Source organism: Pteropus alecto, unplaced genomic scaffold, assembly GCF_000325575.1.
Source record: "Pteropus alecto unplaced genomic scaffold, ASM32557v1 scaffold468, whole genome shotgun sequence".
Lineage (NCBI taxonomy): Eukaryota > Metazoa > Chordata > Mammalia > Chiroptera > Pteropodidae > Pteropus > Pteropus alecto.
Window position 1 is genome coordinate 569,949 of NW_006441394.1, and position 10,180 is coordinate 580,128.

At 51.6% G+C, this 10,180-nt stretch overlaps 3 protein-coding genes across 10 annotated transcripts in view; 2 read left to right on the forward strand and 1 right to left on the reverse strand.

Moving 5' to 3' along the window:
• Positions 1-368: 368 nt before the first annotated feature.
• ANAPC15 (anaphase promoting complex subunit 15) lies at positions 369-3,562 on the forward strand. Of its 8 annotated transcripts, none has more exons than XM_025051591.1 (6): positions 370-500; positions 1,693-1,747; positions 1,916-2,045; positions 2,564-2,623; positions 2,914-3,051; positions 3,206-3,562. In XM_025051591.1, the coding sequence occupies exons 3-6, from the start codon at positions 1,926-1,928 to the stop codon at positions 3,263-3,265; spliced, it is 378 nt and encodes a 125-aa protein (XP_024907359.1). In that variant the 5' UTR covers positions 370-500; positions 1,693-1,747; positions 1,916-1,925; the 3' UTR covers positions 3,266-3,562. The 8 variants fall into 8 exon arrangements, with proteins under 8 accessions (XP_024907361.1, XP_006918756.1, XP_024907359.1 ...); XM_025051595.1 differs by having other exon boundaries at positions 373-500; positions 3,218-3,562; XM_025051590.1 differs by lacking the exon at positions 370-500 and adding an exon at positions 900-1,417.
• Positions 3,563-4,192: 630 nt separating this feature from the next.
• LOC102891398 (catechol O-methyltransferase) overlaps positions 4,193-10,180 on the reverse strand; it is an 18,970-nt gene continuing 12,982 nt past the window's right edge. Inside the window, 3 exon segments of the mRNA XM_025051597.1 lie at positions 4,193-4,543; positions 5,014-5,158; positions 5,160-5,210. Coding sequence (XP_024907365.1) covers positions 4,223-4,543; positions 5,014-5,158; positions 5,160-5,210 — 517 coding nt within the window. The 3' untranslated portion in view covers positions 4,193-4,222.
• The window catches only part of LAMTOR1 (late endosomal/lysosomal adaptor, MAPK and MTOR activator 1), a 5,673-nt gene continuing 4,482 nt past the window's right edge, over positions 8,990-10,180 (forward strand). The window contains exon 1 of the mRNA XM_006918696.3: positions 8,990-9,163. Within this exon, the coding sequence (XP_006918758.1) occupies positions 9,122-9,163 (42 nt within the window). The 5' untranslated portion in view covers positions 8,990-9,121. The remainder of the gene's footprint in view (positions 9,164-10,180) is intronic.

The window sequence follows — 10,180 nt, forward strand, 5'->3', positions numbered from 1 at the left end:
CTTAAATATTTCTGCTGAAGGCATACATAAATGAATGTATGCGCCCAAAAGGGAAACTGAGGCTGTGAGAGGACAGACAGGAGCAGCGTAAAATTACCCAGCGATTCAAGGGTGGAAGCCTACTAATTATCCTGAGACTCAGCAGGGCAGTCCCAAGGCTAAGGCAGCTTAAGGACAGCTATTTTTCAGCAGCGGTGGGCGGACAAATACTGCCTGTAGGAAGAAGGGCGAAGTTAAATGGAGCCATTGGGGCGGGGCCAGGCTGGAGAGGCCGAATGACTGAGTTTGAAGGCGGGGCCAGCAGAGTAGGTACGGCAAATTCCCATCCCCAACAACGTAACTACGGTATATAACGTCATATCCGTTCCGGTGGGCGGGAGCGGGAAACAAAAGGAGACCAAAGACGCATGCGTTTGGTGTGTCCCAGGTTCTGGTGGGTCCTTCCGCTCTAGCAGAGTGAAGTGCTTCCGGGTCGCCGCCGGCTGCCGCCTCCCGGCGCGGTAAGTACAGAAGCAAGGCTGCGTTTGCTGTCTCCCTACTCCTCCTTTCCTCTCTCCCCCAGAGAAATCTCGTTCCCCTGATTCGCCTCCTCAAGAGCTCCATGTTCAGACGCCTTTCAACAGTAAAGAACTCCCGTTCATTGGCCGCTTCCTCGAAACTAAGCCCCACCCCGTCACACAAGATCCGTCACTCATTGGTGTCACTTCCTGTCACCCAGAATTTCTTCCAGTTAAATGGCCCTATTGCGGCCCCGCTCCTTTCTCCATTAGTAACCCTATAAGGGCAAATGCCTGTCCGAGTCCCGCCCCTGCATTTTTCCTGTTGGTCAACGTTATGGTGATTATCATAAAAAGCAAAGTGGGCGGTGGCTTTGCCGCAGGGGTTGGAATTTTGAAGCGTCAGTCTTTGTGCCTCTCAAAACCAGGGACGTGAGAGTTGGTAGTGTTGTACCTGTTACATGGTCTGGCAAGCTAAGGTCCACGGAATTCCGGGCAGCGGCTGGCTCCGGATCGGTCAAATAAGTCAGGGCAAAAGCAGAAATAGACGTAGATCCTTTTCTCCAGATCATTTCCGCTATGCCCAGCCTGGATCTCTTCCCCGCGCGAGCTCCATGCCCCAATTCACTGTGTGACCTAGAGCCAGTCGTTACCTATCGCTGGGCCTCAATTTTCCTGTGAGCCCAAAGGCTAATTTAATTCAGATTCTCTGGGACCTTCCTGTTCAGCTCCCTCAGCTACTTAATTGGAGCTAAATTTACTTGTTCTCTCACATGTTAGTTTATCCATTCAAAGTTCCATCTACTTATTTATACATTTACCCATGCCTTTAGAATGTCTTACTGAATCATACTTGCACGTGGTACCCTTTCCTGGCCCCGCCGCCTCGGGCAATTTAGCTGTGGTTTATGAGAGAAGTGGTTAGTGTTCTAGATTTCTGACACTGGGTGGGTATGGTATGGACCATCATAGAGGGACAAAAAAGTAGGTCTTAGTGTGTGGAGGAGAGCTCTGCTACCTATAATTTTGTAATGCTAGTCTGAATTTTGGATTTCTATTTCTACATTTGGCTTCCATTTTCTTCCCTCCTTGAACAGTTTGCAAACAGCCTTACTTATCCATAAAGTAAATTACCTTACTTAATTATCAGAGTAACTGTGAGAGTGGTATAATTGTTATTATCCCCATTTTACAGATGAGGAAACTGAGGCTCAGAGAGGTTAAGTGACTTGGCCAAAGTCAAACAGCTAGTAAGTAGTGGAACCGGGACTCAAACCCAGGTCTGTCTGATTCCCACAGGGAAGAGCTGCTTCCCTGCTCCCTTCCATTCTACCCCATCCCCAAATCAAACTGTAACCCAGATAAAAACCAAAACCAAACACATCTGAGAGCTGGATTCACCTGACCTTTTCCCTCAGTCTAGGAGCCATGTCCACCTTGTTCCCCTCACTCTTTCGCCGTGTGACTGAGACTCTGTGGTTTAATCTGGATCGACCCTGTGTGGAAGAGACAGAGCTACAGCAGCAAGAACAGCAGCATCAAGCCTGGGTGAGTGAGGACCTAGCACAGTGGTGGAGCCTTCCTTCACTGGCCATGAGCCAACCTTATTCTGGAGACCTGCCCGGAAGGGCCTTTTTGCCTTGAGCTGGGAATAATCAGGCTGGGATCCAGGAGGCCTAGGTTCTTATCTTTATGTTAACCTAATTTGCTGGGGGACCATGGGACCTCTGGGCCAGATTGGAGCCTGGATCTTTTCCTTAAAGCACAGAAAATAATTTTGACTATTTGTTGAGGACCTAGCAGATACCTTGTTCTAGGCCGATAGTCACTTACTTCATCCTCACCATAATCTTATGAGGAAACCAAGGCCCAGAGAATTTATGTAGTTGGATAAAGTTCATAAGTAAGTGGTAGATGACAGGAGAGAAACGGATTGAATTTTCCTGAGAACTGGAAGGAAGCTTCTCCACATTGGGGGTCTTCTTGGGAGCAGGGTGGTCCAGTTCCATGCCCCTGACCTTCCCTGCTTGGGCTCTGGCCCTGCTTTCCTTTCCTTTCGGCCACAGCTCCAGAGCATTGCAGAGAAAGACAACAACCTGGTACCTATTGGAAAGCCGGCCTCAGAGGTGAGTAAGGCCCAGGTGGACTAAGGCTTTGCTCTAATTCGGAAGGTCCTGCATCTGACTCAGAGTTGTGGTCCTTAGCTGTGGGTAGAGGCCAGAAGGGGAGCAAAAAGGGTGGGCGTTGGGCCCAGAACTAAGGTCCTGCAGCACATACACCAGCTCGTTAGACTCAAGTGGGACAGGGTTGGGGAGTGGGGGTCATTTGTTAGCCCCAGAGAGGCTCCAAGTGGGCCAGCCATTGAACTGGTCCAAGCAGGCCTGTAGAGCCTACAGGTTCTCCCCTGCCTCACCAGCACTATGATGATGAGGAAGAGGAGGATGAAGACGATGATGAGGATAGTGAAGAGGACTCAGAGGATGATGAGGACATGCAGGACATGGACGAGATGAATGATTACAATGAGTCACCTGATGATGGAGAGGTCAATGAGGTAGGCAGGGGTGTGGGGGAGGGCCTTTGCTCCTGGGTCCCTTTCGCTGTCCTAATTGGTGGCCAAGAGGTACAGAAACCCTGGATCCAGCCAGGAGCAGGATCTGGGACTGGGACTGGCTGGGTGGTTGAGACCCCTCCCCACCCACATCCAGTCTCTTCTCCAGGTGGACATGGAAGGCAACGAACAGGATCAGGACCAGTGGATGATCTAGGTAGACAAGATGATCTCCCTGAGGGTGGCCTCAGGGAGATTCCAGGCCAGCCCAACCTACCCTGTATCTTCTGCAGAACCAGCTGGATCGACCCAGTACCTGAAAGCTCACCCTCAGGCACCTCCTCAGCTGCTGCCAGGACCTGGTATCCTTGGCCCTTTCTGGGCCATCATTTTGCCCTTGAGTCCCCAGGGCCGGAGCCCAGCCTACCTTTTTGGCCAGTACCTCACCCCTATGTTGCCAGGTGTAGTTCCTTTCTAACTCTTGTTAATAAACACACAGGACTGATTCCCCATCTCCCATGTCTATTCCCTATTTGTTGGTGGGGAGGAGAATCCAGGATCTTCTCTTGAGCTTTGGGGAGAGGGCACTCAAGGGACTTCAGGCAAACCTACCTGACTATGTGGGCCAGGGCTAGGGAAAGCCAGGTGGAAGGCCTGGGCCCAGCCTCCATTGTTATTTCCTCTGGCTCAGCTTGCACCAGCCATTCCTGCAGGGCCTCTAACTCAGAGTTTACTGTTTCCTTTGCTCCCACCTTCAATGGCAAGGGCTGGGGAGGGCAGGCTTTCTGAGGCCCAAAGCTAGGATTCCCCTAGAATTCTCTTAGCCAACTTCCTTGATGTTAAGAGAGTGGATTAAGTCTCAGAGCAGGGCAAGGACTCCTCTGGAGTTACCCAGCAAATCAGAGAGCTGGGGGTGAGAGCTCAGACCTCTCACCTGTCAGTCTATGGCTCGCTCTCAGGTTGGGGGGAGAAGCACGGGGAGACCAGTGGGAACCAAGCAGCCTGACAGAACTTGACGCCTCAGGTGAGTGGGGCAGAGGTGGAAGGAGAGCCTTCCCAGCTCTGAGCCCAGCATGTGTCAGGCCATAAGCAGGGAGAAGGGATGTTCTGAGGTCCTTGCTTGGGTGGGAGTGGGGTGGGGTGGGGCAGCTGTAAACACCCCTGGGTCTGGACCTCATCCAGGCCCTGCGTAGGTGAGCTGGGCTATGCTATCCTTGATGGCAGGGAAGTCAGGGAGGCCAGTATGGTGGAGGCGGCAGCGGTAGCGGCCACAGCTCTTGGCATACTGCAGGAAGCGGGGTGCACCAGGGAAGAGCACACGGTCAGCCAACACAGTGGCACCAGCTGGCAGCAGGGCATGGGCTTCCAGCAGCTGCAGGTCCCGCAGGTAACATCGGGGCCGGTGTGCCAGAAGCACCAAGTCTACTCGGCTCAGCTGGTACTTGGTTCGCAGACGTGGGATCACCTCCTCTGAGCTACCCACGATGAGTTCCACCTGTGGGGATGGGAAGAGCTGGAGGTACAGGTGGGAGGACTTGTTCTCCCACACCACACCCCACCAGGATCCGGCTTACTTTATGCCAGGCCCTGGTCTAGGTCTCCACTAGTGTTCTCACATTTCCTCTGGCCTCAGAACCCAAGAGGTTAGGATCAGTATTGTGATTTCTATTCTGCCATAGAGCTGAAATTCAGAGAATTTACCCAAGGTCACAAAGCTAATAAGAGGCAGACTAAAGTTTGGACCAAGATTTGCTGAGCTCCAGAGACTTTCCTAACTGCTTCTTTGTCATTCAGCAGCAAATATATGCAAATAACTTGTAACAGGAGGACAGGAGCTCACGCACCCTCCAGGATCACAGTTCCCTAAGTGGAGCTGCTTCCTTTTCCTAGGTGAGATTCCCCCATGGAGGAGGCATGGCCAGGGCAAGGCCAGGGGGTAGCAGGGTTAGGGAGGTAGGGACTGACCGTGCGCTCATCGAAGCCAGCCAGGCGAATGAGTTTTTCAGCCACCTCTGCAGTGCATGGGTCCCGCTCTACGGTGACAAGGCGACCCCCAGGGGGCAGGGCACGGGCAATAAGCAGTGTGGAGTACCCGCAGTAGGTGCCCAGCTCCAGCACACAAGTAGGGGCCTTTTCTTCCACCAGCCGTATCAGGATCTGACCTAGGGAGGGAGATGGCTATTGCAGCAGACAGGAGATGGATGCAGGCTCTTGATAGAAAGATATCTCAAATGCCCACCTGCCTTACAGCAGCCCCCAACCAGGTGGAGTCTTATCTCTGTGGACTATAGCCCCAGCTGCCCCACTGGTCCCCCTGGCCCTCCACGCTTGCCTCCTTCAGTCTAGTCTTCACACCAGCCACTAGGAATCTTTCTGACAAACAATCTGATGTTGTCATTCCCTGGTTCCTATGATTCTAAAGGCCTTTGGGATTGAATTTGGGATCATCGGATTGACATTCAGGACTTTCTTAGACCTGATCCTATCCTACCTTTCCATTTCCAGCTCTCAGTTCTTCCCATCTGTAGCCTGTACCACAGCCATCCCAAACTGTTCCCAGGGTCAACCATTCTGACTCATTCCTTCCTGTCACATTTGTGTATGTGGCTGGTTTTGCCCTTCCCCACCCCTATCCTCATCTCTTTGGCCAACTCAAAAGCAATCCTTCTAGGTGCAGTTTAAATATTTTCTTAAAGAGGGCCCAGGTGAAAACAACCAGCTGGCTTCTGAGAGACCATCTTCCAGGCTGAGAAAACTTTGCTGGAACTTACCATTTCTTAACTCTTATTTTTTTCATTGGATATCTTTCTAACCTTGGAATTGGATGAATTTTTAAATAAGATTCTAAAAGTGCTTGTGCTGGGAGCTTGGAAGCTGGGACTCACAAATCTAGGCAGACGGCTCTGAATGAGATATGGGAGCCTCTGAGGTGGGGGAAAGACTCAGACACAAATCATTACAAAGTTTTGGGTCTTGTGCTAAGATGGTTATTCATCTGTGTATTATGCCCCATTTGAGACCAGCATCTGTGGCTGATTCATCCTTGTGCCTCTATCTCCTTCCTCCCCAGCACCCAGCCCATGCCTGGTACAAAAGTGGTAGAAATAAATGTTTGCTGGATGAATGAATAACTTTGTCTAGCCCTCTCATTTCCAGATGAGAAAAAAGAGACCCATCAAGTATCAAGAACCTGCCCAATTCACCCAGTAAGGCAGCGACAGATACCAGCTCTTCCTTCACTATCTTGGGGGTGCTTCCCGGAGCAGAAGGCTAGGGAACACTGACCTTTGACAGGCCCCATGTGGCTCAGGTACTCGCAGTGGCTGCTCCAGTGGTCCAGGGTGGTGAGGATGTGACCGGGGTCCCCAGGCAGGGCATGGGTGAGGACATAGCTGAAGGCCCGCTCCTCAATCCGCAGCCCTGACAGGCAATCTCGGAGGCTCCGCAGCAAGACTGTGCGCACCAGCAGTCGAAAATGGTGCCGGTACCGCACCAGCAACGTCACCACCAGTGGCAGGAAGGCCAGCGCGATGGCAGGAGACATGGTCTCTACCTGGGCCCTGGGGTGGAAGGAGGCAGGGAGGGAATCCCACATCTGCCATTTGCCTGTCATTACAAACCATGCTCAGAAAGTCTGTCTTTTGCCCAGAATCACGCAGCAGAACTAGGATTCAAATTCAAGGTTGTCTGATCCCAAGCCCACGTACTTTCAAGGACTCCATGCTAAATTCATAACCCAACCCCAAACCACCTCTCCCACTTCTGGCTCCTGGTCCCATCTTCACCTTGTTCCCTGCATGCGTTTCCCCTTATCTCTGTTGTCACCCTTCTTCAGGACCCCTTTCACCAATTCTCCTCTGAGATATCCTCTTCCTGCCCTACTATCTGCTTGGTTGGTCTCCTCTGACTCATTACTATGCAGCAAAAGGGCATAGCTGTGCAGTCAGAAACCCCCTCACTGTCACTGCACTACCTCAGTAAAAGGCAATCAAAACACTCCATAAAGTGTTAGGATGAGATGTCCTTCCCGCCTCAGGACCTGCCCTCTGCTCTTCTCTGGGGGTTAGAAGAGTCCTTGATTCTATATTTCTTTTCCAATCCTATCTCTACTCTTCTGCATTCCCCTCCTCTCCTCTCTCAGAATTTCCTTCACATGTGCATATACACACCACACACACACACACACACACACACACACACATTTTATCCTCGCTCACCCTCTTCCCCCCCAGCCTGCTATAAGGGATAGTGCCCTGTCTTTTCTCATGCTGTGGACCCTTTTGAGGCCACTGGTGGTGGGGACTAAAAATGAAAGTAGTAGTATATGAATGGGTATGAATAGGTGAGTGATGATGAGTTTGAACTGATGTGCTTGGGAACCCACACTCAAGGGCCCTGCTTACCTGGGCTAGAGCCTCCTGCTTGGGGAAGAATGTAGCATTGGAAAGGAGGGGGAGTCCTTGTGGGGTTGGGGAGAATCCTGAGGCAGGCTGGATCTGCTCTCAATTATTGATGCTGAGGCTGCTGCTGTCACCTGAGACCTGCAGTTCAAGTTACTAGCCCCAGGAACAAGCTGGAGCTGCCTACCCTTCAGGAGCCCTCACAAAACTTATAGAACAGCAGTGTCTTGATTTGAGGAGTAATAGAGCTACTGGGTTTTGTGTCCTCTCTTCCAACCCCTTGGATCAGGACATGGGGCATGGTGTGAGCCAAAGTGATAGGGAGATTGTAATTTACTCCAAATTAATTCCAAATTCAGATTTTCTCTAACCAAGTGTCAGGCCTGGGTCACAAATGAATCAGATCCTGTCCCTGTCCTCCAGGAACTCCATGGTTAGTAGAAAAAACTAATGCAGGAACACAGATCATAATACAATATGATCATTAAAAGGCTGCTCTGTGAATATAGACTCTTGGCTGTTTTGTGAACTGCTACATATTCAGAACAGTATATGACACATTCCAGATACTCAGTAAATATGAGTCAATAAGTGAATCAATGCTGGATAGGGATCAATCACAGAAAGGTAGAGATGCCTAGAGAATGGAGTTAGAGAAGGGAATCTGTTACTGAGTTTTGGAGACAGCAGGTAGTCCCAGTGGGGAGACAGTGTGCCAGGCCACATGTGCAAAGTCCAGGAGGTCAATCAGGAAACCACGAGTTTTTCCCTATGGCTGGTGAGGCATTCCTCCAACCCCTCCAACAGGCCCCCCACCCTCGGGCCTAGAGTGGGAGGTAGGTGTTAGGATCTGCAACATTTTGAATGATGAATGATAGACTTTGACCTGCATTCAGGGTCCAAGGGAAGACACAGAATAGTTCTAAGAACCATCCCGTGTCTTCTGGATTGGTGAGCTTTTTATAAGATCACTGTGGCTGCCACATAAAGGCAGGATTAAAGAGAAATGCCTGAGGGCAAGGACATCAGTGATGTGGCCTGTATCTCTTCTACCAGGATTGCACTCTACTCCCCTTTGGCTTGGGAATGTAGGAGGTCACTTCCAGTAAGTTTCAGATCCCAGTCCAGGCTGAGAAAAAAGAACTCCGTTGGGCATCCACACCCTCTATGTATACCTCGACTTGGTGCTGGGCACCTGGGGCCTATGTGTCACATGCACCCCATTCGCCCCTTGCACAGCATTTAGGAGAGCATATCATAACGGCATTTAATATTAGTTCGCTCTCTGGCTCACAAAGGTAGCCTTGTGGCCACGCGACCACACGGGGCTGTAGCAGCAAATCCTCGATGACCAGAAGTGGAGAACTAGAGCTCGGTGACTGAGAAGAGGCTGAAGTCATGTGATCCACCCCTCCCTTTCTTCGCATCACGTGTCTCATGTCTTGTCACGTAGGGTGCGCCTTGCCTTTCGTTGAAGATGATCACGTGCTGGGGGCGGGCCCGGAAGCTGGGGTTTCGGCGGCATCCGCGGCAGCGAAGCGGCTCCGGGAAGGGATAGTCGTGGGGGCGGGTGGTTGCCTGCTGATTGCAGCCACGGGTCATGTGACCGGAAGGGCTCCTGACGGACGCCGTCCCTCCTCGGCGCCGTCTGAGCGCCCGGCCCGACCCCGGCCATGGGGTGCTGCTACAGCAGCGAGAACGAGGACTCGGACCAGGTGCGGCCGCGGCGGGCGGGGCTCGGGGATGAGGGCTGAGACCCTGGGGCATGGGTCCCAGAAAAAAGCCTGCAGAAGAGGGGGAACCGGACGGCCGGGCTCACTGTGTACGGAGGCCCGGAGGGGACAGATTAAAGAGACGCCGGGCCGGGCTCCTACTGTTAAAGCCTCAGTTCTCTCTGCACAGTCCCCGCGTTGGGGTATGCAGGCAGCCACCGATCTCACTAGGTCTCATACTTTCCACCTCCCCCTACCTTCATATCTACAGCTTCAAGAATCCTCAGCACTCCCTTCCCAGCTCCCTGTGCTTTATTAGCAGGCTTCGTGAATCCATTGTAGAGGTGGGTAAGTTGAGGCTCTGAGTGAGTTTTTCCCGAGATGAATCAGGAATCTGTATCCTGTCAGTCCCTAGGGTTGGAGAAGTTGGATCTCTGATGCTCTGTGGTCAGAGAAGGCCTCTGGAAATTGGTGGCAATTGAGTTGGTCAGTGAAAGAAAGACTTAATAGACAGAATGAGGACATTGGGATGTGTGAGAAGTTGTTTGGGAAGCAACAAATCGGGTTGAGCTTGGGTTGGTTGGGGGGGAAAGAGAGATGGGATGGGGAGCTCAGTTTGGCCTGTCTCAGTGCAGTCTCTGCCTGGGCCCTAAGGGTTCCTCTAGCTAGAGGGAGCCTGGCCCTGGAAATTTGCATGTAGATCTGATCCCTTTGCAAGAATTAGACCGAGGAAACCTGTACAGTTTTAAATTCTCCCTCTTTCTCTTGGTGCATTCTCATTTCTTGCCACACTTTAATCCTGGCCCTGTTCACCTGACCTCCCTTGAGGAGGGGGAGACCTTTTCAAGGATGAAGTTTTAAGCTGTTGTCCCCTCACCTTTTTGATTGCCTCTGTGCCTGGGTTCCACGTTTCAACACTTACTAGACACAGAGACAGTAAAAAGATTTTAGCAAGTAGCTCACAGTCTGGTAGGGTAGATGATCACAGAAATGGGTTATATCACTGGTACTTAGGAGAAA

Bases quoted from the DNA above. Each gene is read 5' to 3' on its own strand.
- ANAPC15 (XM_025051593.1), top strand. From the start codon at position 1,926: ATGTCCACCTTGTTCCCCTCACTCTTTCGCCGTGTGACTGAGACTCTG. The intron at 2,046-2,563 runs GTGAGTGAGGAC...TTTCGGCCACAG, and splicing joins AACAGCAGCATCAAGCCTGG to CTCCAGAGCATTGCAGAGAA. The intron at 3,052-3,205 runs GTAGGCAGGGGT...ACCCACATCCAG, and splicing joins ATGATGGAGAGGTCAATGAG to TCTCTTCTCCAGGTGGACAT.